The following is a 24,792-nucleotide window of genomic DNA, read 5'->3' as shown; positions in this document are numbered from 1 at the left end:
CAGAGCCAGTGCAGATCCCAGCACCAGGAGCCATCCTGAGTGGAGCCAGCTGGGACCACATCCCTGTGGCCATGCTCAGCACAGGGGCAGCTGTGGGGAATGCCACCCTCACAGGTGGGTGCCCTCAGCCTGGCTCAGCCAGCAACCATGCAGGGTGATTTTTCCTCACAGCCCTTACATCTCTGTTGCTCCCGAGCTGCTGGAAGAGTTCATAGAATCCCAGAATCTCTGAATCATGAGGGTTGGAAGGGCCCTGCAGAGCTCATCCAGCCCAAGCCCCTGCTAAAGCAGGTTCCCCTCCATCAGGGGCACAGCAGCCTGTCCAGGTGGGTTTGGAAACCTCCTGAGAAGGAGCCTCCACACCCTCCCTGGGCAGCCTGGGCCAGGGCTCCCTCACCTCAGCACCAAAGGAGCTTCTCCTTGTGTTTAAGAGGAACTTCTCTTGTTCCAGCTTGTACCCATTACCCCTTGTCCTGTCACTGACCACCACAGAACAAACACTGGCCCCATCCTCTCCACACCTGCCCTTTATCAGCATTGATAAGGGCCTCTCAGCCTTCTCCAGGCTGAACAGCCCCAGGTCCTGCAGCCTTTCCTGCTCACAGAGATGTTCCATCCCCTCATCATCTTGATGTCACTGCACTGGCCTCTCTCCAGCAGTTCCCTGTCCCTCTTGAGCTGGGGAGCCCAGAACTGGACACAGGACTCCAGATGAGGCCTCAGCAGGGCAGAGCAGAGGCAGAGGATGGGGGATGACATCCTGTCCCTAAGATACTCTAAACAAAACCAAAACCAAACAAAACCACACACACAAAAGTATAAAGGGATATAAATGACCTCCCAGTGTCTGTGGAGCCCCAATCGACCATCAAAGGGAAGACAGAGGAACCCTGAGTCTCTGCTGTGGGCAGCCTTAGCAGCTCCAGCTACCACGATGCAAAATCTGGTATCGGGTGTATTTATGAAGCTGAGATGGGAACCTCAGTCCTGGGGGAGCTGTGGCAGGGCTGGAGGCAGCAGGGGGGCACCAACACTTTCCTTTGACACAGAGCCAGCCCTAGGGAAGGCAGGGATATTCTTCTGGATGCTCTCGTGCCTCAGGATGCTCTGCCCAAAGGCCACAGGCACCTCCCACGCCGATAGCACCTGCCCTTGCGAGGAGTGTCCCAGAGCTGCTGGGGCTCGGGGCCGGGGGCACGGGGCACTGTGAATGCAATGCACTCCCCACACTATTCTTAGGAAGGGTAAAGTTTATACAAGAAATTTAAGCTTTAAACCCAGGCACCATAAATAGTCTATTTTTCAAGGGCTCCAAGTCAGTTGTAGGCTCCGAGCCAGAGCCAAAATTTGGCAGCTGTCTTTGTTTAATGATTAATTAAAATGAGGTAACAAAACGAGACATATCTATTAACGAGGGTATTTGCAGCGTCAGGAGAGGATTCCAAATGGCTGATTTTTTTTCCTCACCCCCCCCTTTCTTTTAATCTTCAAACTTCTCGTTAGGAAAACAAGCTCTTCCTGGGTCGGCAGCCGGGCCGGGTGGGAAGGGCTGTGCCCTGGGAGCGGGCAGGGAAGGCTTTATCTTTATGGTGCATTTCCTTTAAACAAAGAGAACTCTCCACAGAAAGATTTTTCCAGTTTGGAGATTTTTATTAGCCCTTTAAGTAAACTTCAATGGAGAGACCCTTGGCTGTGGCAGAGGCAGGAGAGGGGCAGGTTTGTACATCGCTTTAGCTCTGTGATGGCCTTTCCCCAAGCGGGTGCTGCCCAGTGAGGACTAAAACCAGAGTGATGGAGGCAAAGGGGCATTTTCCAGGCTCCTGTGCTAAACTCTCATGGCTACCCTGGCTTGGAGTAGCAGTACACAGCTTTCTCGGCAACTTGGAGAGGTGTGACCAGATGAGGTGCCAAGCAGGGTGGTGTGGATGAAGCCTGGGATGCTTGTTCCCATCCACTGTGCTCTTAGCTCATCCCCTGACACTGGATACATTTTCTAGCTCAGAAAAGCAAGTAGAGCACGAAACTGCCTGGTGTGGGAGGTGCCGTGGTCAGAGGAGGGTTAAAGCGTGCAGAGAGGTCCAGAGGCAGCTCTTGGGGAGTGTGTGAAACAGGTTCAACCTCCCCAAGGCTCCAAAGACATAGCCACATGGGAAAGCACCCAAGTATGAGGAAAAGGGAAAAACATCCCAAAATAGTTTAGTCTTGTTTTCTGCACTGAGACGCCCAGACAGGGTGGGAGTTCTGGTTGTGTCTGAGCTAAAAATTACAGTAAATAGAGAAGTGGCTGCAAAGCCCCATGTTCTGGATAAGAAGGACATGTGCAAACACCGTCCATCAGCGTGAAGACATGCAGGCGATGTGGGGCCATAAATAAATGAGGAGGGGGAAGGAGTTAAATGAGTCTCTGTGTCAAGGGGTGAACCAACAACTGCCTGCTGAAGTGTGTCACCTCCCCAGCAGTGTTCAGGGGATGCCAGGGAGTGAGGGAAGTGGCTTCGTACATAGGGACCACTCTGAGTAGAGGTGGCATCCTGGCATCCCCCTCCACACACAAGTCCAGGGCCGCTGAGCCCATCTGGAAGCAATGTGGGGCTGGTTCTGCCCCACTGGCCTGAGAAAAGAGAGGTCAGGATGGATCTGTGTGGACTGCTCTGGGGTGTCCCGCTCTGTCTGCACCATTCTCCAGGCACATCTCAGCTCCCAGTGAAATCCCAGCCGAAGAGGGAAGGCTGATCTTTGGAGGAGGTGATGGGGAAGATGGATAGGTCATCCCTGCAACAACCAGACAGGTTCTGGCCATTTGCTTCTGCAGGGACCTGCTCCTGCAGCACACAAGCCATGCGAGTGGGTGGGAGGGGGTGCGGGCTGGAGTGAGGCAGACTCAGGAAGGAGGAAGGCTCACTGCTCCTCCTGGGGAGATCAGTCCCCCGGGGAAGGCAAGAAGGGATGCTTTCCAGCACAGAGCCAATGAAGCAGTGTAGGGGGAACGGAGCAGCACATGGGCAGAGAGGCAGAGAGGCAGTCTCGGGCGGCCGCGGAGTCTCGCAGAAGCGGCCCCGTCCCGTCCCGGCGGGAGGTTGCGGGGCCCGCGGGTGTGCGGTGCCATCTAGGGCCCGGCCCCGGCTGCTGCAGCGGCACGGCGGAGCGGCCCCGGGCCCGGGCGCTGGCGGCGGGACAGCGGCAGGGACAGCGGCAGCGGCAGGGGCAGGGACAGCGGCAGGGGCAGGGGCAGGGACAGCGGCAGGGACAGCGGCAGGGGCAGGGACAGCGGCAGGGACAGGGACAGGGACAGCGGCAGGGGCAGGCGCAGGGACGGGGACAGCGGCAGGGGCAGGGACAGGGACAGTGGCAAGGACAGGGGCAGGGACAACGGTAGGGACAGCGGCAGGGGCAGCGGCAGGCGCAGGGACAGCGGCAGGGACAGGGACAGTGGCAGGCGCAGCGGCAGGGGCAGCGGCAGGGACAGGGGCAGGGACAGGGGCAGGGACAGTGGCAGGCGCAGCGGCAGGGGCAGCGGCAGGGGCAGCGGCAGGGACAGGGGCAGGGACAGTGGCAGGCGCAGCGGCAGGGGCAGCGGCAGGGACAGGGGCAGGGACAGCGGCAGGGACAGGGACAGCGGCAGGGACAGGGACAGTGGCAGGCGCAGCGGCAGGGGCAGCGGCAGGGACAGGGGCAGGGACAGCGGCAGGGACAGGGACAGTGGCAGGCGCAGCGGCAGGCGCAGGGACGGGGACAGCGGCAGGGGCAGGGGCCGGGCAGCCCGCGGCTCCGCACCGCACCGAGTGAAGTACAGGAGGAGGGACCTTTATTCCTTCCCGAAACAACAGGAATGGATTTAATTTATACTTTGAGGGCCAGAATTGCAAATAATCAAGAGCCCCTGGAGCAGAGCGCAGACTGCTTGGCTTTTATTAAAAAAGCAGGAATGAATATCCCCCTGCCAGGGGTGGTTGGGAGAGAGGGATTTGCCTCTGCAGGGGGTTGGGTGAACTCATGCACCTGCTCTTCTGGCAGAAACAGAGCCCGTGGTCTGCATGAAATTACAGATGAGAAACACAAACTCTTTTTTAATGAAGCTCCCTGGGTTACACCTTGCTGTTTGCTCCCTGGAATCATTCTAAATGTATTTCTGTGGCCCAAGGAAATTGTTTCCCTTTCCCCATTAGCTGCCTGTATTTTTGCCTATTTCTTCTCTGTCTCTTTGAAGGTTTTCCTGGCTGAGTCCCTGTGATGTCCTGTGCCCCTCTGGGAATTTCCCCACTCTTCTGTCAAGCATGTTCATTATTTGTGTGAAAAACAAGGCTTTTCCAGCAAAACACCACTAATCTGAGGGATAAACTACTCAAAAGTTCACCCCTTGGGATAATCCCATCAATTAACTGCATTGAAATATTGTATTTCATTGTCATAGAATCATGGAATCACAGAATGGTAGGGGTTGGAAGGGACCTTTAGAGATCATCTAGTTCACTCCCCCCTGCAGAAGCAGGTTCACCTAGATCAGGTCACATAGGAACATTGATTTCTCCTCCTGGATTCCTTGGATGCCTGTTCCTGATTACATGATGTCACTGGTAACTGCAGTTATTGCATCACTCAGAAAGAACAGGTTTTCTGGTCCATTTGGGACTGGATTTTGTGCAGTTTACACTAGTTGGACTTGCCTCAGGTGCTGGCAGGGTGGGCAGGAATGTGCCTGGCTCAAAGGGCAGTGGGAAAGTGGGCTTGGGACAGCCTCATCCTGGAGTACCAGTGCCCCAGGGTCACTGAGCCCTGTGTCCATCAGGCTGTTTATGTGATGCTCCTGACCATGGTTTTCACTCCTGAGCAGCAGTGTCCTCTCCTGTGCTGGGCCAGGCCTTGAAGCACCTGAAAGGCAGAGGCTCGGACCTGTGCATGCTCTGCAAGGCTACACCAGTCCAGTACAGAGGGCATACACACTGAGCCCTGGCTATGAACTCCTCCAATAGACCCCTCACCTTCCAGTGCTCTTCTCACAGGGTGACCTCCCCATCTCTGGGCAGCTGTGAGCAGTCTCCTGCAGTGTCACAGCTTCAGGATGCAGGACAGACCTGTCCCTCAGAGTGCCCTCTCCTTCTCCCTGCTGTCTCTAGGAGACCTCCCTTACCTGAGATCAGTATATTGTGGTTATTGCTTTGCCCTCAAGGTCTTCTATTCTAATTCTGCTCCTTATCTTGGCCAGACTGGTTATCTTTACAAAGAACAAATGTCACAAGAATCCAGTGTGCCACGGGCCCACCTGAACTCTTCATATTGCCTGTGCTGGCTTTAATCTACATGTAAACCTGCTTTTCTAATAAAACTCCAGTCTGTAGGGGATAATGGATAATCAGTGTAATATACAGTCTGTGTTAGCTAACAAACCCAAGCATCAGTATCATCTTGGGAAAGTCTCAGAGAGCAACATCCTCCAGTGGGGATATTACTTTTAAATCTCTCTCTGTGGCATGGCTGATGCTATCACTCCAGCTGAATTAGTTAACCAAACTCTGCCTTACTGTGTGTTATTGGAGCATTAATGGCCCAGATGGGGTGTGTTTCCTCAGCACCCCAAGGCAGCGCTCATTCCATGATGCCTCTCCAAGCTGGGGCTGATTACTGCATGTGATCTTCATGAGATTGAAAGATAAGGCATTAGAGGGAAATTAGATTGTTATTGAGCATTTATTACCAAAGAGTCAGCTGGCCTGACCAGCACCAGCACCAGCTGCAGCAGGAGTGGGCTGAGGGTGACACCGGGACAGGCCCTGAGCCTCAAGCAGAGCACATGGGCATGAGGAGTGGTGAGAGGACACACAGGCAGGAGGCTGCGAGCCAGCTTGGGCTGCCTCTGCTCAGGAGGCAGGTTTTAGTCTCTGCAGGCTCAGTTAGACCAGAGAGCAAGGCCTTGGCCTGTTAACATGCACCTCTGATGGGCACTGCCCATTGCTACATGGGTGTTGATGGTGTGTGGTTGGATCAGCTGACAGCCTCCACACACAAGCACTGGGGTCTGAGTGTCTCCGACAGCCTCCACAGCCTCCACACACAGGCACTGGGGTCTGAGTGTCTCTGACAGCCTCCACAGCCTCCACACACAGGCACTGGGGTCTGAGTGTCTCTGACAGCCTCCACAGCCTCCACACACAGGCACTGGGGTCTGAGTGTCTCTGGCAGCCTCCACACACAGGCACTGGGGTCTGAGTGTCTCTGACAGCCTCCACACACAGGCACTGTGGTCTGAGTGCCTCTGACAGCCTCCACAGCCTCCACATATGGGTACAGTGACTGCCTTGCACCACTCCAAGCCTGGTTTCAGAGTGAGAGCTCCTGCATGCAAAGGGCAGGAGCCATTTCCAGACAGTTTCTGTTCCATGTCCAGTCACTTCCTACAGTTCCTGAGTGATTCTCAGAAATCCGGGGAGGTTGTCTGCAGAATTCACATCTCTGGGTGATTGCTGCTTCTCATCACAACCCAGGCAAAGCTCACCCTGCACACCCAAGACAGGTACCAATAGACCACAACTGTCACTTCAGAAGGCTCTGAGAAGCAGAGGATGGCTTTTACATGCTCAGTTTCGGAGGGAGAGAACCATTGCAGACTTTCACAAGGTGATGCTGACAACTTGAAACCAAGATCTAACACAGCTCAATCAAGCACCCCATCTAATAAGCCAAAAGACCAAGGAAATCTAAATCACAGCAAGAAAAAAGCTGGCAAAATGTGTTGAATCATCCACTTGATAAGTGCTACAAGGACTAAACTGTGGCATGTCCCAACTCCTCTGTCAGCAAGTCTGGTAGGCCGGGGACACTCTCACCCAAAACGAGGACCAAAACTGTAACCTAAAAGATATTTCCTTCTGAACCATGAACCAATCTTTGAAATGGGCTGCCACACAACATGGCAGCTGAGACTGCAGATCAGGTTTAGAGGGTTGCTATTTATTCCCTGTGAAAGCTTCATAAGGCTGTTGAGATATTACAGGTGGTTTTGTCACTTTACAGAGTTGTAGTGAAGTCAGGGCTCTCAATACTGGCCTGTGCACACAAACCCAACCTAGCAAGGGTGGGAAAAATTGCCAGAATTAATATGATGAAAAATACCATGCACCACCTTAGTGATTTCACCAAGTAAAGAAACATTGCCTGGAAACTTCATGCCAGCTGGTCAGAGCCCTAAAAAAGCTTTTGTGCTCCCAAAGCTGTAAAACACAAAACAGCACAAACCACAAAAAGGTATTTCCATACCTCCTGATTATTCACCTGAGCACAAAGTCATTGGCATGGGGAGGAAACGATGCAGCAGTGGAGCAGGAATGCAGAGATAGAAGACAGCTTTGGGAAGCCTCAGCCTTTATTGGGAAGCAGCTTCAGCTGTAACCTGATGTTTCCCATCCTCTGTGGGTACAGAGGGCAGAGCCAAGTGTTGTCAGTGAGTTTAGGCTGGAGGACCGTAACATGTGAAACGTGTGTGAACAAGAGTTTGCCATTCAAAGGAACAAACCTTTTATTGCACCCAGAAGTGGGGACAATCAGGAAGAAATCCCATGCTAATCTGAGACATTGTGTGAAGAGATGGGAGTCTGAAGAAGGAGAAATTGTAAGTGAACTATAGATTTGAAAACTGACAAAACAGATGTAAACAGACATGGCAAGATCTGGAGGTTTGGACAGGTCCCCACTCAAAGTGCTTGCTTGGATCACTGCAGAATAAAGGGAAGAGCATTGGCACTAAGAATAAAGGCAAACAGTGTTTGGAAAGCAAAGCACTAGGGAAGATAAGGTCTGCCTTTGGAAGTAGGAAAGAAAAGGGATATTGATGATTAGGATTGTTTACATTGGGGTACTCTGGTTACACTAAAATTTAGTGGTTCCTTTTGAAGCAAACATAAAGCCTGACAGAACTCAGAGTGGGTTTAGAGAGCTCAAAAATAAACAGAGCTGTGGCCTGGATCAGCCAGTGTTTGTAAACAGGCCCTCAACAAGGCTCATATGGAACAGGAGCTTGTCAGCAATGGGGAAATGGTGAAGAGGAGACTGGGGAATCATAGAATTGTTTTTGTTGGAAAAGACTTTTAAGCCCATCAAGTCCCAGCCCTCCCCTCACCCTGCCCAGCCCACCACTAACCCCTGGCCCTCAGCACCTCGGCTTTGGGATCCCCCCAGCTCCCTGGGCAGCCTGGCACAGGGGCTGACACCCCTCTCAGGGAAACAGTTCTGCCTCAGCTCCAATCTCAGCCTCCCCTGGGGAAACCTGAGCCCATTTCCTCTTGTCCTGTCACTCATTAATTGGGAGCAGAGACTGACTCCCAGCTCACTGCAGCTTCCTGTGTCAGAGAGTGCTCCTGTCTGCCCTCAGCCTCCTCTTCTCCAGGCTCAACACCCCCATTCCCTCAGCCCCTCCCCAGCCCCTTGTGCTCCAGCCCCTTCCCCAGCTCTGTGCCCGGCTCTGGCCACGCTGCAGCCCCTCAGTGTCCCTGTGGCAGTGAGTGAGGGGCCCAGCACTGACACAGCCCTGGAGCTGCAGCCTCCCCAGGGCCCAGCACAGGGGACAATCCCTGCCCTGCTCCTGCTGCCACCCCAGTGCTGATCCCAGCCAGGCTGCCCTTGGCCTTCTTGCCCACCTGAGCACCTCCATCCAAGCCACAGGCAGTGAGTTCCTCCAGGAGGATGATGTGGGAGATGGTGTTGAAGGCTGTACTAAAGTCCAGGTAAACACATTCACAACCTTTCCCTCATCCACCGAGTCAGTTTGTCATAGAAGGAGATCAGGTTAGTTAAGCAGGACCTGCCTTTCATAAAGCCACGTTGCCTGGGCCTGAAGTCTTGGTTGTCCTGTGTGTGTCTCATGATGACACTCAAGATGATTTGCTCCATAACCTTCCCCAGCACTGAGGTCAGGCTGACAGGCTTGTAGTTCCCAGATCCTCCTTCCAGCCCTTCTTGTAGGGGTTACATTTGCCCATCTCCAGTCTGCTGGGACCTCCCTAGTGAGCCAGGACTACTGATGGGGAGTGGCTTGGCCAGCTCCCGCCGGCTCCCTCAGCACCCTCGGCTGGATCCTATCTGGCTCCATACTTATGTGCATCTACGAGTGCAGTAGCACACCACGCACTGTTTCCTTGGGACGTCAAAGCTGGGTTTGACTCTGAGGTAAAGCAGGCTGCTCAGGGCTTTACCCACCCTGAAGGACTGTGCAGCCCCCCTGTGTACCTGGCCCTGTGCTCATGGGGAAGAGACTTTGCTTCCACCCGGCCAAAAGCCTCCCTCGCCCATGGCCCTCCCGGCCTGGCTGTGTCCCGTTAGGCCCTGGCAGGCGCCCGGCACTGCTGCGGCTCCGTGCGCCGGCCCCGGGGCGAGGCCGGGGCGAGGCTGGGGGGGCACAGCCGGGCGCCATGGCCGCCATGGCCGCCGGACGCGGCGGTTGTCGGGCAACAGCGAGGGCGGGGCGTTCCGATTGGGTAAAGCGCGTCACGTGATAGGGGACGGTGGCCGAGCCGAGCTCGGGCGCAGAGCCTCGGGGTGGGGATCGGCTGGAGCGGCCCGTCGCTTCTCATTGGCTCGCCCGCGTCACGTGGCGGGGGCAGCCGCTGGAGCCCATTGGCCGCGGGCGGCGCGCGGCGGGGGCGCGGGCGCGCGCACGGATGTGGGCCGTGGCGCGGGCGCTGCCGCTGCTCGCGCGGCGGCCTGAGGCGGGCAGGGCCGTGGCCATGGCCGAGGCCTCCGCCGAGGCCTCCGCGGCCGCGCGGCCCGTGCGCCGGCCCAAGGACATGCCGCGGCACCTGTGGGCCCGCGAGCGGCGGCGGAGCGCGGGCACGGGCCTGGCCGGGCCCAACACCGTGTACGTGCAGGTGGTGGCGGCCGGGAGCCGTGACGCGGGAGCCGCCGTTTACGTCTTCTCCGAGTTTAACCGGTGAGTGTGAGGCCGCGGGGCCGCCTCGCCTCAGCCACGGCCGGGCCGCTCCGTCCAGGTTCTGCCCTGACGCCCTATCCCCTCAGGTATCTCTTCAACTGCGGCGAGGGCACGCAGCGGGCCATGCAGGAGCACAAGTAAGTGGAGGCAACGGGGGGAGCCGCCCGGGGCCGCGTGAGCCCTCACTCACCCCTCCCTGCCGCCGTGTTCCCCCTCAGGTTGAAGATCTCCCACCTGGACAGCATCTTCCTCAGCCGGGTGGCCTGGGCCAACGTCGGTGGGCTGCCAGGTGCGTGGGGGTCTGTAACGTAGTGGTGCAGAGAGGAAAAGCAGTGTCAGAGTGTCTGGATTGCCTGTGGGGCTCCCAGCCGCAGTGTGCTCTGTGTGACAGTGTGCTTGAACATGAGCTGACGTTTGAACGCTGCCTCTACATGCATGACCTGATGCTCCTCTACACAGTCTTGTAGAGCTGAAGGCATTGCCAGTGTGAAGGCATTGCCAGTGTGAAGGCATTGCCAGTGTGAAGGCATTGCCAGTGTTGCAGTGTCAGCAGGCGGTTGTGACTCAGGCTTGAGTTCAAAGGGAACTACAAAGGCTTCTGGCCCTCAAAGCAGCATAAGATTAAAACAGATCACTTAAGGTCTTGTCCATTCAAATTCTGGAAGTCTCCAAGAAAGAAGGATATTAACTTGCTTAGTTCATGTAACTTACTTTAAGTTTTAACTATCAAGATTTGTAGATATTTTCTTTATTTGAAGAGATAAGTGACTTGTTGAAGCTGCCATAAGGCAAAACTGAATTCATATCTGAGTTCAGCTCTGTCCTTCACGGAGAGGCCCAGCAGTTATGTGTGCTGAGAGGGACCCTTCTTGTGTGACCTGACAGTGATTAGTGGGACTGCGTTAAAGCTATTTCTCTGCTTTCTTTTAGGTATGATTCTCACATTAAAGGCTATGGGGCTTCAAAGGTGTGTTTTCCTAGGGCCACCAAAGCTGGTAAGTAGGTGAAGCTTGCAGAAGGGCGAGTGAAGGCTTCAAGTGTTAAAGCTTACCATGGAATTGGGAGAGCTAATATCAAAGAGTGAATTGTGGTGCAGGTGTAAAATGCTGGTCTGAGTTGGTGCTAGCCCAAAGGCTCAGATGGAAAGGCAAGCTTTAAAAAGCAGATCTCTTCAGGCCAGCATCAGGCTTCTGCTCCTTAAAACTCTAATACTCTGGTAAATCATGTTTTGGAAACTGGTTGTCCTTTGTTCTCCTGTCTGCTCCTTCCCTGTTTCCATTTAATAGAAGCTTGGTCTCTGATCTTAACACGATTCTTGCCAGCCTAATGCAGTATCTAAGCTGAAAATGTCCAATCCTCAGCATCCTTTTCTTTGCATTATTAATGACTCATTGTATCAATGGAAGGGATGGGGAGAGTGGTTCCTTTTTTCCCTTTCTCCTTACAAATGAGTAATGCAGACAGCTGCCTGGTGCTTTCTGGCTGGTTCAGTGCTGACCAGCTTCTGCCTTACTGGGAGTTGAGCCTTTGACTTCACTGAAAGTAACTGTACCTCCTGAAGGCAGTGCTTGGAATTGGGCAGGCCTGCTGATACACTGTCTCTTTTCCAGCAAAACTACCTGAAAGCGATTCGACTCTTTCCAGGGCCCCTGAAAAGGATGGATTTAGGTATGTGGGTCAGGGACATGGACCAATTACATGTAACCTCTTTATTTCAACTGTACCCAAAGTTACCTTGAAGAGTAACAACATAAGAATAAGTGCCTGTGGTTTAGATCCACTCAAAGAAGGTTTAAAACAGGTGTTTTGATCAGATAGACTGTTCAAAGCCATCCCTGGAACTGCCTGGAGGAAAACCAGTGTTTCCAGCTCCGTTTCTGGGAGGCTGCTGCCAGACAGTCTGGCGAGTGAACAGCATTTGGTTTTAAAGCACTGTAAAGGCCTCCAGATTCTGCCACTGAACTTGCTGAACATGCTGATCTTGGACTACTTTTTGTGGATAATGTGCTTTTAAGAACTCTAATCATCCCTTGATCTTTGCAGCTGGGCAGAGGAAGGGAAGGGGACACATTCAGCAGGTTTCATTTAAGGAAGAATGGTTATTCTTCTGATTTAAATTCTTGTAGAGCACAAATCTCTTCTTATCAACTTACTAATGCTGGTTGCTGATGTCTTTCCAGCTGTACAATTACACACCGAGCCTGAGTATAAGGATGAGACAATGACAGTCTACCAAATACCTCTGACAGGTGAGCACATGACACTGTAGTCAGATGAGAAAGGCCTTGCTCAGTAACCCTGCTTAAGGTGGTTAAAGGAGAGGCTTCTGTTTGCCAACCTGAGTAGGGAGAGGTTTATTAATTTACATATTTTTCTCAGGAGAAAGGTCCCTTTCAAAGCAACAAGAACTGCTGAGTCAGAGCCTTAGTTCATTCCTTTAGATGTGGGTGTGTAGAATGATGCATGAAACATCATTGGATTCAGCTTTCTTACTACTGGAAACAGTGATAGAGTACAGGCACAGACTTGGCAGAGTTTAGCAGTTTTGACAGAATCTGAATGACTTTGGTGATGGATGGCTCCTTAAAAAAGTGACCAGAGTGTGCAAGTCAGACTCAGGGGAAGAGCTCTGTCAATTTTAACATGACTGTCAGGGAAGTGGGAGTGCTACCCATGCTTTTCCTGTCTGTCTGTTTTGATTGGGTGATGTTTGTCTGGTTTTATTGGATTTGGGACAGGAAAACCACTACCTGCTGAAAGTACTTTGCCTCAGAGTCCTGGAGCATCAGCCCGAGGTGGAAATAGCCCTAAAGGGGACACAGAGCCTGCATCTCCAAGAGCTGCACAGCAAAGCTTGGAAGGGGGCAAGGGAAGGGAAAGCCCAAAGAAAACAGGTAAACAAATGGAATGCCTTTGTGAGTATTAATGAAATAACACCAAATTAAGGATGTGTGTTTGTCCTCTGAGCTGTTTGCTCTCTGGAAGTGGGGTCAGTAGAGCATCTCAGCTAAAGGATTACCCAGAGCAGAATGGGTTCTGATACTTTACAAGCTGATGTAGAAACTGGATGTGACTCCTTGAGCTGTGATTAGTCCCTGTAGTAGTTTGCCCCTGGCTGGAGTGGGTGCTGCAGTCTTTGAATTCCAAGTGCATGTTGGTGTTGGTTATCTTGGTTTCTTCTCAGCTGAAACTGCAGGCTGTCTGGCCTTAGGTGCTTGTAACATTTTACTCCTGGACTACTCCAAGTTGGCTGCATGATGTTATTCCTGTTAATACTTTAGCAAACACTGACACTTTTTTGCTTTAAGAAAAATGATAGTGATGATTCTGAGTAGTTTTGTTTCCTGTTGCAGGTGACAAACAGAAGTTGGCAGAGAGGCATCCTGAGCTGGTGATGGCTTTCCTTTGTAAAGTAAGCTTGGACACAAAGATCTCTACATCAATACAGGATAGAATATAGAAGAGACCTACAGCAATTTTCTGATTCATCTGCCTGACCACATCGGGGCTGGTTGTTACAGCAGATTATAAAGGGCCTTTTCCAAACACATCTTCAACACTGACAGACTTGAAACATCAGCCACCTCTAGGAAGCCTGCTTCAGGGCTTGACAACCCTCTCAGTACAGAAGTGCTGACTCATGTCATTAGGACACATCATGTCATTAAACAGAGTGAATTGGAGGTAGCATTTCCAGGCAGGGCTTTGGAGCTATTAATGTGATGCTACTTTTCAAAGATCAGAGTTACTTGAGTGTCAGTAGGAATGTGTGAAAACTCAAGACACATTTTCAGAAGTGTTCTTGATGGAGCAGCCCATGAAGAGCATACAGATCTCATTCTTGCTTAGTGCTTACAGTAGGGAATTCTGTCCTGCTTTCTCAGCTAAAGAAGGGGCAAGAAGCAGCAGTGTGATCTTGGAAACAGAAAAGTCTAGTAAAAGCTTTTTGGGAGTAAATGAGGCTAGTGGCTGTGGAACTGAGAAGAGAAAAATAATCCCTTGACTTGTGGGGAAACACTTGAAGTATGTGATGCTCTCACAGAGCACTGAGATGGGCTGCCCAGATGGGTTGTGGAGCCTCCTTCTCTGGAGACATTCAGAACCCACCTGGATTTGTTCCTTTGGGACCTACTCTGCTAGTCCTGCTCTAGCAGGAGGGTTGGACTGGATAATCTTTTGAGGTTCCTTCCAACCCTTCAGGTTCTGTGATTTGACTGGTAATTCTGTTTTATCTAACTCTTTTCAGATTCACCCAAAGAAGGGAAAATTCCTAGCAGCTAAAGCCCAGGAGATGGGCCTGCCAGTGTGAGTGTGAGATCCCAGCTTGGGGTACAGGGCAACACCAGGCATGTCGGTGTTGGCAAGCTAAATATTTCTCTGACCTTCTTTTCAGGGGAACTCCAGCCATTCTTCCCATAATTACAGCTCTCAAAAATGGAGAGAGCATCACTTTTGAAGGCAGAGAGGTAAGATATATCTGTGTTTTCTGTTGTGCCTGTGCCACTTTCCCTCCTTCACTGGGCTCGTAGGGTGACAGTCTTGTGCAGAGTGTTTTATCTACCAATAGGTATCGGGACATGTTTTATTTGGTGTTTTTTTTACATCTGTTATTGAGGCAGGAGTAGAGGCTGATTGTCTGCCTGTTCCCTCTCATCCCTGCTAAAAGGTTGGCGTAGGTTTTGCTGGTTTTGAGCTTTGAGTGGCTCCTTTTGGTTAGTGATGTTCCCTGTTCCAGTGCCAAGCTGTTGCTGAATGTGTCTCCCGTGGGAGATATGTCTGGGGCTGTTGCAGGGATATAATTAGGGAAGTATGCTCTAAAATGAATTCTGTTGTGAGTATGGCTGGCTGGCTGCTATTTGTTAGAGCTTCTTTGTCTCTCATTCCCAAAGCTGATACAGGTCTAGCAGTGATGTAGGGGAACTAATCCCTGCATGTGTTAAATCTGGGGTTTGAATGCCTGTGTAGTTACCAGTCCCTCCTTACTCTATTTGAACCTCTTAGACCAAAAGAAGTTCAGTGGTTCCTGTGTGCAGTTCTTAATCTCACAGACACTAGTCTGAAGAGAAAGACAGCTCTGGCTGCATCCCACATGCCCTGTAAGTGAAGATCCTAACTGGAAGATACAACTGACATGTCTTTGTGTCATAAAAATTTCACAAGGCCTTTATTTTTTTTACCTTAATCACACATTTGCCAGCATCTGGATCTGCTGTGGGAACCTATAAGCTGCTAAAGCTCCCTTCCACAACATCAGGTTGTGGTTTGCTGTGACACCAGGGTTGGGATTTGCTGTTATGCTGCAAAGTGCAAACTTGTGTAAAAAGCCTTGAGAAAGCCTGCCTGGGGGCTGGCTGATGGAAGAGCTGCTGAGTCAGACAATGATGCAAGAAGGGCTGCCTGTACAGCTTACCTGTGATGAGATCTTTGTCTATCTGCCTGCAGCTCTCCCCTGAAGAACTGTGCACCCCGACTGATCCTGGCCCAGTGTTCATTGTGCTGGAGTGTCCTCATGAGGGCTTTGTGGATGCTGTCTGTGAGAACGAGACCTTCCGAAGGTAGTGGGGCTGGGGCACCTGGGTGTTTGTGCTGAGCTTTCCCAAAGAGAAGTTATTGTTCTGTTCTAGGTGTGTTTATTCTTGTGGCTGATGTCTGAGTTGTGTGGCACTGTGAAGGAACTAGAGATGCAAGAAAGGCCTGGTGGTGCATTTTCAGCCTTTTAAAGAAAGGCAGGCCTGTGCAGGACCTGTGGGGTTCTGTGAGTGCCTCAGGCCTGTGCAGGACCTGTGGGGTTCTGTGAGTGCCTCAGGCCTGTGCAGGACCTGTGGGGTTCTGTGCATGCCTCAGGCCTGTGCAGGACCTGTGGGGTTCTGTGAGTGCCTCAGGCCTGTGCAGGACCCGGGGGGGTTCTGTGCCTGCCTCACACCTGCCTTCCCTTGGGCCTCTGGAGAAGGAAACATGCACTGGTGTCTTGCTGGGGAGCAACTGCTGCTTCCATGTGCAGTGGGAGCCTGGACTGCACATAACATAGATTGGAGCTAAGGAAGAACTGTTTCCCTGAGAGGGTTGTCAGCCTCTGTGCCAGGCTGCCCAGGGAGGTGGGAGAGTACCCATCTCTGGAGCTGTTGCAAAGCCATGGAGCTGAGGTGCTGAGGGCCAAGGGTTACTGATGGGCTGGGCAGGGTGAGGGGAGGGTTTGGACTTGATGACCTGGAAAGTCTTTTTCAACCAAAATGATTCAATGATTCTATTAATCTTTGTAGAGCTTGTGCAGAAGCACATTAGGCTTTTGAAAGGCCCTGCAGATGTTGTTGCTCTTGGAGGAGAAGAGCTGCCCTGGGTGAGGAGAGTAGAGTGGAGCTGTCAGGAAATGTCTTGAACTTTGTGCAGCCTTGTGCCTGCATGGTTTGGAGCCCATTGCTCCTGAGCAACGCTCTTCAGCTCTGCTGTGCCTGCTTCAGGTGGGCATCTCCAGCAGCACCAAGATGGAAGAGGAGAGGGAATGCCAAAGTGACAAAGGACTGAAGATTTTCTTCCTGTATTCATATTTGCTCCAGGTACCAGGAGGGGCTTCCTGAGAACCAGGTGGCCTTGGTTATTCACATGACTCCAGAGTCAGTGCTTCGAGACAGCCGCTACCAGCAGTGGCTGGAAAGGTATGTCATCTTCTGGGTACTTGGTTTCATGGCACTGTTAGACAGTAACGTGTTCTTATGGTGCAAATGTCTTTCCCAGAGTAGAAATAGCTCGTGGCTGGCAGCAAGGTCTGCTGGCTCAGATGTGATTTTAGCTAATGACTCAGGTGTGCACATAGTGCAGCTCCAACTTGGGACTGAGGCTGTTGTACATTTTATTGTCCTCTTACAGATTTGGACCTGGAACTCAGCACTTGGTGCTCAATGAAAACTCCTCTGCTGTGCACAACCCACGCAGCTACAAGATCCAGACTCAACTGAACCTCATCCACCCGCAGATCTTCCCCCTGCTCACCACCTACGAGAGCAAGGTAAGAGGCCAGGCCCCTGCTTGCCTGTGCCTCATGCCCCTGAGCAAAGGATGGTGCTGAGTGTCACCCTTCTCACTGTAGGAAGAAGCAGCGGTGTGTCGTGTGCCCATTGTGCGAGGGGAGTGCCTCTTGAAATACCACTTCAGACCACATCAGGAGTGGCAGAGGTTGGTGGGGATCTCTGACTTTACTGGTTTTTGGGTGTTGGCTTGCAGCAGCTTTTCAGTGTGAGTCTGTGGTGAGGGGGGCTGGTGCATTGGCATCCTTTCCACATTCTTACTGGTGGCTGAGCTGGGGCAGCTGCCAAGCTGTCAACTGTGTCTGCAGAGGTGTGTCTTTGTCCCTGAAAGTCTCAGGCAAAGTGTAGGACATGAGTGAGTGAATCACTAAAAACACCACCTGGACAATAGTTTGATGGTTTCCGTGCCTTGCTCTTGTAGCCTCACGTGCTCCTCCATCCTTTGCTTTGGCCTCATACACTGTGAACCTGCCTGGGGCTGTGGCAGGGAGAGGCCTCTTGGGGAGCCCAGTGAAAGTCTTATCAGGCTTTCTGAGTCTTTAAATAGTATCAGAGCTGAAAGCCCCAGGTGGTTAAACAGTTGCAGGCTTCTCCACTGGTGCTTGATTTGTGGGCAGCTGGGTGAAGCTGTTGGTGATGATGTTAAGAGCAGGAGTCCACATGGTGCAAGGGGATACCCTTTGCTGTGGCTCAAATTTCTGGCTGTGTTGGGTGGAATGGGCGGACCCAGATGCCAAGAAGTGTTTAAGTTTTATTTGCTTAAGGTGACTAAAGGTCTGTAATACTGCACATGCTCTGATGTGGGACCGGGACACAGGTCTCATGCCTTTGAGTGGTGCTTAGAGCCTTTTGAGTGGCTATTCCTCTTCTAAGAGTCTCCGTGCTACCTGACAGGGCCCTCTAGTGTCTGACTGCTCTGGAGCTGGGCAGCACAGGAGAGCACAGTGCTATTCCAGGAGCTCCTCTGGTTTGGTGGAATGATTATTTCTATGGCATGGCTCAGCCCACCCAGGACTTTTTGGTACACATCACACTCATGGATGTACCTTTCCCCTGCCTCAGAGTTGGGCTTGGAAGGAGCACTTGTTGTTTTGTTGTAAGGCTCTTTTGGTTCAGTGATTTGGCACTTTGCTCTGAAAAGTGCTGTCTTTTCAGTTCCTCCCCTGCCCCATCCTGACACATGGCCTGTTCTTTCAGAGATGCTGTGACTGTCTGCGATCACGATGCATTTGTTAGTGAAGCCTTGGATCTCCCTGACTTCCAGACTCGTGTAAAGGAGTGCAAAGAGAGCCTATCTGCTGTGCCAGGTAAGGATAAGCAACTTGTCTTAGATCAGTGCAGTGGGAAGCAGGAGGCTGTGGCAACTCACTGCTTGAGAGCTCAGACAAAGCTGTGAACATGCAGTTTTCCTGCTGCCTGAGAGGTGCTCTTAAGTACTCCTAGGGCTGTGCAGAGGACAGGCTTAGCTAATTTCAGTTGGATTTATGCAGTCAAGTGTTTCTGGTCTTCTAAAGCTGCTAGGTTGGGGATTGAGTGCTGTTGGGGGCAATTGAGACAGAGCATCTGTATGTTATTTCCCTTGAGTTGCCAAGAGCTCTGCTTATGTTGAATGCTGTCAGAGCAGCCACAATGTTAGTCCCTGTGACTGAGAGAGGTCTGCTCTAGAAACAGCTCCCTTTTGGATCACTCTCCTCTGAATCTCAGTTGTCCTGTTGGCAGTGAGACTTTCATGGTCCAGCACAACACTGCCCACCTCCTGTCTGGGTCCTGATTCTGGGGAGTCAGGGCACTGTAGAGGAGATGTTGGCTCCCTCTTGACCTGCCAGCTTTATCGTGGGCAATGTGCAATGGCCTTGTTTGCCTGCTTTTGGATATGCAGTTGTGCATTGTGATGTGCTTTCTTGGTGGTGCTCATCCTCTTTTCCCTTTTCAGCCTTGCTGCTATAGGAAAACTGAAGGCCAAGGGAAGCAAAAATGAATGTGTTGTATGTGTAGATTCTGGAGTTTCTAAGCTTTTGAACTAAATGGTGTCTGGTTGGGCAGTATGTGGATAACATGTGCTTAAAAGTCCTTGTTGTGGTGTTTTCTCCAGGAGATGTGGCTGCTTACCCTGAAATTGTGTTCTTGGGAACAGGATCTGCAATTCCAATGAAAATCCGCAACGTCAGTTCCACACTGGTAAATACCAGGTAAACCCTTGTGTCCTGCACTCTGCTTGGAGAGGGGCTCAGGGTCTCAAGAGGGTATTGCCCAGGGGCTGTTTTGGTCCATGTGTTAATAACACAGAGGGAGTGGGGTCTGTGGGACTTCAGTTTCAGGCAAGTGGCTCTCTGTAGGTGGGGAAGACTTGGGCCACCTGTAAAAACAAACATTTAATGTCTTCATTCATTTTACCATCTGCCCCAAGGGTGTGTTTAGCATCAAGGCCAGAATGAGCTATGCAAACACAACAGTCTTTCTAAAGTCTTGGCTAGTAGGGGCACTAAGAGCCTCTCTGCTTTCCAAAACAAAAGATTCCCCTCCCTTCTGGGTCCTGCTCAGAGCTCCTACAGTGGCTGATAAACATCTTTGTCACTTGTCTTGCCAGCCCTACACGATCCCTGCTCTTGGACTGTGGAGAAGGAACGTTTGGACAGCTCTGTCGCCATTATGGAGAGCAAGTTGATCAAGTGCTGTGTAACACAGTAGCTGTGTTTGTCTCTCACATGCACACTGATCATCATTCGGTAGGTTGAGTGTGCAGGAAGGAGAAGGGGTTCTGTGCATACGCTGCTGTTCAGAGTTCAGGTGTAGCTGCAGCTGATGAATGCAGGCTGCCCTGCTGTTAGAGCTGCCTTTACCCTCCACATTCCCCAGGCCCTTCTAAATGTGTTTGTAATCCCCTTCCACATTCCTGTCAGGAGTTGCTGAAGACTTACTTGGATCATCTAGAGTTATAAGTTTTTAGCAGTGTCCTACCCATCTTCCTTCAGTGCTTTGCAATAAATAGTCACAGAAGAACTAGTTGATCTGTTTGAGATCAGGCCTGATCAGGGCAGGCTGTTTGCTGGTCTGCTGCCCTGTGTCTGGAAACCACAGTGGGTCTGAGACGTTGGGCAGAAGCTTCCTGCACTCCACTCTTTTGGGAGCAGACACAGCAGCACTGGGAAAGGCTGAGGGGCTCGTGCTGTGGGCTGCTTGCCACCAGCTTGGGACATAAACAGTGACAGTGTTACAGCAGCTCAGTAACTTCCAAAAACTGCTTAGGCCTTAGATATTTCTGACTACAGCTTGCTGTCTTGTTGATTCCCTTTGCAGGGGTTGGTGAACATCCTGCTGGAGAGGCGGAGAGCTTTTGTAAGTAGTGTGTTACTTCACTGCACCTGAATTTGCCTTGGGCTGAGGGGAGGGGAATTTCTGAGTTGTGCAAAAGCATCATCATTTCCCTAGGTATTTTTTCTGTGTTGTGTACCTAGTACTGACTTTTTCCCTCCTCCTTTGCTTTTCCAGGCAGCTCTTGGTCAGGCTTTCAGCCCTCTGTTTCTTGTAGCACCTGAACAGATCATGCCTTGGTTACATGAGTACCACAACCACTGTGAAGAGATTCTTGGGGACATCAGGTGAGTGTTCTGAAATGTCCTTGCTGGGTCTTTATTCAAGGCAAACTACTGTCATCCATCCCTCTCCCCTCTTTGGTGCAGGCAACTCTGACTCCTTCCACTATGTGTAGAATTAGGATGTGCAGCTTGCAAAGGGGAGGATGGGTTTTGTTCCTCAGTTGTGCTACTTAATAGAGGCTGACATGCAGGCTTTGTTTTTCCTTAGGAAGGGTGAGTAGGGCACATGAAAAAAGATTGCTGGAAGAGAGAATCTTTGACAGTGGAAAGAGGTGGTTGGATGAGTTACTGGGATGCTGGATACCAAAAGCAAGGGGAAAAACAGATGGATGCGCAAAAATGTTTCATTTGTAAGGCCCTGAACTGAGGAGGAGAAATAGGCTGCTAAAAAAAAGATCAGGTTTTACTTTGTACCTGCCCTTGTTTTCTCTTCTCCCCTCCCTCACAGAATGATTACTTCCCAGTCTCTTGTGAAAGGCTGTGAGAACTCCAAACCTAAAGCCAAATGGTTTATCAGTTCTCTGTTAGAGAACTACGACTTGGCTGAGGTAAGCTCACAAGCTGGCAGGGGCAGCTGTGATGAGGGGCAAGCAGGGACCTGACTTCTAACGCTTGTATCCTTGTTCAGTTTCAGACTTGTGAAGTCCAGCACTGTAAAAATGCTTTTGCATGTTCAATGATCCACAAATCTGGCTGGAAAGTAGTCTATTCTGGTGACACAATGCCCTGCATGGCCTTAGTACAAATGGGTAGGTGACAAAATCCCTCTGCTTGGAGAAAGGTCTCAGGCTGGTAGTATCCAAAGTGGGCACCCCCAGACCCTTAGTGCTATGCCTGCAGCACAGTGAGGGGCTCAGGGGGGAAATGAGAGTTCATGTAGGCAGTTGAACTAGTCTATCTTCTGGATTGTTGAGTCTCCTTATCTGGGGACATTGAAAACCCACCTGGATGAGTTCCCATGTGACCTACTCTAGCTGGTTCTGCTCTGGCAGGGGGATTGGACTGGATGGTCTTTTGAGGTCCCTTCCAGCCCTTGAGGTTCTGTGTTTCTGTGAAGATTGACTGTATGATCACTTACATAGGTAAAAATGCCACCCTGTTGATCCATGAAGCAACCTTGGAAGATGGCATGGAAAAAGAAGCTATAGAGAAGACACACAGGTGGGATGTGTTCTGCTGTCTGTTGCTATCAGGAAGGCAAAGCTGATGTGCATAAAGCTCTTCAGCCCCAGCTCTGTAATCCTCACAGCCAGCTCTGAGCAACCCAAAGAGACACAGGGAAAGCTTTTAATTAGATGGTAGTAACTATATAAATAGACTATCCAAAGGACAGACTCTCTGCTTGATTACATTTTGTGCCTAAGCTCAAAAGAGGTGGAAGAGCCCTCTCACCTCTCGGCCGAGGGCACAGTTCCAAGGGAGCAGTGGCAAGAGGGGGAGGCACCAGGGCAGCTTTGCGCCACTACCTGTGAGCTGCAGTGCAGGAAAGCTGGCTGTGCTGGCACTCCTGAGACATGTAATTCAGCAAGTCCCTGTCCCCACTTTGTGGTGCTCTTAAATGCAGAGCTCCAAGTAATTGCAGCTGCTTTCATGTGGAAGTCAGAGGCTGGCCCCCAGTGCAGGCTGCTGGGGAAGAGGAGCCTGGGCAAAGGACATGGGTAGCAGGATTAGACAGTACCTCATGTTTGCTGTTGGTGTGATGTGACCTTGGATGCCAAGCAGCCTGCCCTGCCTCCCTGGAGGCCAGCACCAGCCTGTGTGTGACCCAGTGCTTCCTTTTGCAGCACAACATCCCAGGCGATTCAGACGGGGCTGAAGATGAACGCAGAGTTCATCATGCTCAACCACTTCAGCCAGAGGTATGCCAAGATCCCCCTGTTCAGTGAGGACTTCAGTGAGAAGGTTGGGATTGCATTTGATCATATGAGGGTAAGTTGGGAGCTCCAAGCCTGACTGTGGGAAAGGTTTCAGTGTTGGGATGGCTGGTCATCGATTAAATTCTCCTCTTGTAATGTATTGTTACACCATCTCCTTCTGAAGCATAGTCTCAACAGCTCCTTGTGCTGCTGGCAGCAGTGTGAGGAAAGGGTGGCACAGGACTAGGTGCTGATGGCTCTTGAAAAGTCCACTCAACATACTGGATACTTGCCTTATGTCACCTCTGTTCTGTGCATGCTTCTCCCAGCTGAAAACCTCATTTTGCTTCCATTCCCCTCCCATCTCAGCTGATGTGCTGCTCTAATGGCTTTCTGCAAAACATGTCCAGAACATGCTGCTATTGAGTTGAATGCTGTTGTAGCAGTGCAAGTAGTTCAACTGATCCATCAAAACTTGTAGTGTCCATGTCACTTCTTGTGAAGAGAATCTAAACAGAATAGAATCACAGAATTGTTTAGGTTGGAGAAGAGCTTTAGGATCGAGTCCAACTGTTAACTGAGCACTGCTGTGTCCCTCAGTGCTATATCTACATGTCTTTTGAATCTCTCCAGGGATGAGGACTCTACCGCTTCCTTGGGCAGCCTGTGCCAGGGCTTGAAAACCTCTTTCAGGGATGAAATGTTTCCTAACCTCCACTCTAAACTTCCTCTGCCTTATGGGATTATGTTGCCTAATGATGGTGACCTACCTGCTTAGTGTCAGTGTGGCTGAAAACCACCAGTGAGGTCAGGGCTGCTCAGTGCTTGTGCTGTGCAGAGGGAGAGGCAGGGCCCTGCCTGCTGAGCAGGCAAAGATGGGAGGAGGAAGGATTTCTCACATGGGTGCTCCTATTGCGTTTCAGGTCCGTTTGGGTGACTTTGCCACCATCCCAAAGCTGATCCCAGCCCTGAAGGCTCTGTTTGCAGATGACATCGTAGAAATGGAGGAGCGGAAGGAGAAGCGAGAGCTGCGGCTTCTGAAGGAGACTGCTCTGCTCTTGGACAAACTGGCTGGGGAGGAGAACAAGGAAGACACCTCCCAGAAGCGAAAACAAGCCAAGAACAGTCAGGAACTACCAAACAAGAAACTTAAAACCATAAACTGAGAGGCAGAAGGCTGGAGATGCTCTGCTCTGTAAGAGAGGCCTCACTCAGTGGGCCAGGGGAGCGCAGGGGGCTGCAGGCACCCAGGGAAGGGGCTGCCTGGGAAGGGGCTGCCTTCAGCAGGGTTGGTGTGGTCACCCCTGGATCACCAGAGGGTGAAGCAACCACGTGTGCTGTGTGTTCACAGTACCAGACCTTTTGGCAACAGTATCTGGCTATGCAGTTCCTGGGTCTCACCAGCTGGTGGTATTTTTCTTTTAGCCAAAACTTCTCTCTAAACTGTTTTAATTTTTGATTTTTATCCTCCAAGTTCTGGATGATGTGACAGCAGCAGTTGTGACCTTTGCAAGAGAGCAGGGTGTGAGAAGCCCTCGAGGGGCTGTGGATTTGCCAGAATGATGTGGGAATGTAACTAGATTCAGAAACCAGATCCCAGGAGGAAAGCTGACAATGAAATGGGACCTAGTTAATTTTTAGGGCTGTGGATGCTGTTGTGTTCCCATTTTATTTATTCAGCAGATCAGTTTTCCAAAACCTTTCTTTAGCATCTGAATAAACCCCTCAACACCCTGCAGCAGCCTGTGTTTGGTGTAGTCCTTGATGAGGACTTGGTGAGGGAAAACACCTCTGGATTGATCCAGTGAAGGGCCTCGCTTGGCCATTTCCATGTTCTCGCATTGGAGGGAGGATCAAGCTCTCTGCCTGGTGCTGGAGCCTCAGGCCAGTTCTGGCTGTCTCCTGCCAGCACAATCTTGTTTGCCTCTGTTGCCCCATAGCCAGGACCTGCACTCGTCAGTACAGGCAGGTGACAAGGTGGGGAGGCTTTTGCAGGGCTCTGGAGCAGGGCAGGGGATGTCCAGCTTCCTGTGCTGGTTGTGGGCCCCAGGAGAGCTGGCAAAGCAGCCAGGTCTGCAGGTCAGGGGAGCACTTCTGAAGTCAGCTTTGCTTCTTTCCTCCCTGACTGGATGTGTGTGGAAGCAGGAGCAGGGAACCCTGTGCTGTCTCACTTCAGGAGTTCATTGTCAGAGGCACCTCACAGGCTGCTCAGCAAATGCTACCAGCATGTTTTAAAGACTAAAGACTTCATTTTAGTGCAGTGAAAATTAAGATACAAACTGGCAGCCAAGCAGCTTTTATCACTTAGCAGGGCTTCAATAGTACGCTTGTCTGAGCACAGACGTGGTAATTGACAAGGCTGGGTGCTACAGAGGCTGCTGGGCTCTTAGGAAGAGCTGTGG

General features: G+C 51.4%; 1 protein-coding gene across 2 annotated transcripts; it reads left to right on the top strand.

Annotated features, from left to right (window-relative positions):
• Positions 1-9,695: 9,695 nt before the first annotated feature.
• On the top strand, positions 9,696-24,128 carry ELAC2 (elaC ribonuclease Z 2). Of its 2 annotated transcripts, XM_062010910.1 has the most exons (24): positions 9,696-9,916; positions 10,003-10,053; positions 10,135-10,205; positions 10,847-10,911; positions 11,527-11,584; positions 12,097-12,165; positions 12,655-12,810; positions 13,270-13,328; positions 14,163-14,221; positions 14,310-14,382; positions 15,359-15,471; positions 16,471-16,569; positions 16,781-16,919; positions 17,001-17,086; positions 18,136-18,245; positions 19,031-19,127; positions 19,526-19,664; positions 20,236-20,274; positions 20,428-20,537; positions 20,983-21,082; positions 21,163-21,283; positions 21,617-21,695; positions 22,319-22,463; positions 23,314-24,128. In XM_062010910.1, the coding sequence occupies exons 1-24, from the start codon at positions 9,714-9,716 to the stop codon at positions 23,554-23,556; spliced, it is 2,484 nt and encodes an 827-aa protein (XP_061866894.1). In that variant the 5' UTR covers positions 9,696-9,713; the 3' UTR covers positions 23,557-24,128. The 2 variants fall into 2 exon arrangements, with proteins under 2 accessions (XP_061866894.1, XP_061866895.1); XM_062010911.1 differs by lacking the exons at positions 9,696-9,916; positions 10,003-10,053; positions 10,847-10,911 and having other exon boundaries at positions 10,184-10,205.
• Positions 24,129-24,792: the final 664 nt, after the last annotated feature.

Source organism: Colius striatus, chromosome 18 (assembly GCF_028858725.1).
Source record: "Colius striatus isolate bColStr4 chromosome 18, bColStr4.1.hap1, whole genome shotgun sequence".
In the NCBI taxonomy this organism is placed as follows: Eukaryota; Metazoa; Chordata; class Aves; order Coliiformes; family Coliidae; genus Colius; species Colius striatus.
The sequence above is the reverse complement of the archived record's forward strand: the minus strand, read 5'-3'. Positions and strand labels throughout refer to the sequence as shown.

Coding starts and splice junctions, on each gene's coding strand:
- ELAC2 (XM_062010910.1), top strand. CDS start 9,714: ATGGCCGAGGCCTCCGCCGAGGCCTCCGCGGCCGCGCGGCCCGTGCGC. Junction 15,472..16,470: donor GAGAACGAGACCTTCCGAAG/GTAGTGGGGCTG, acceptor TATTTGCTCCAG/GTACCAGGAGGGGCTTCCTG. Junction 17,087..18,135: donor CCACATCAGGAGTGGCAGAG/GTTGGTGGGGAT, acceptor CTGTTCTTTCAG/AGATGCTGTGACTGTCTGCG.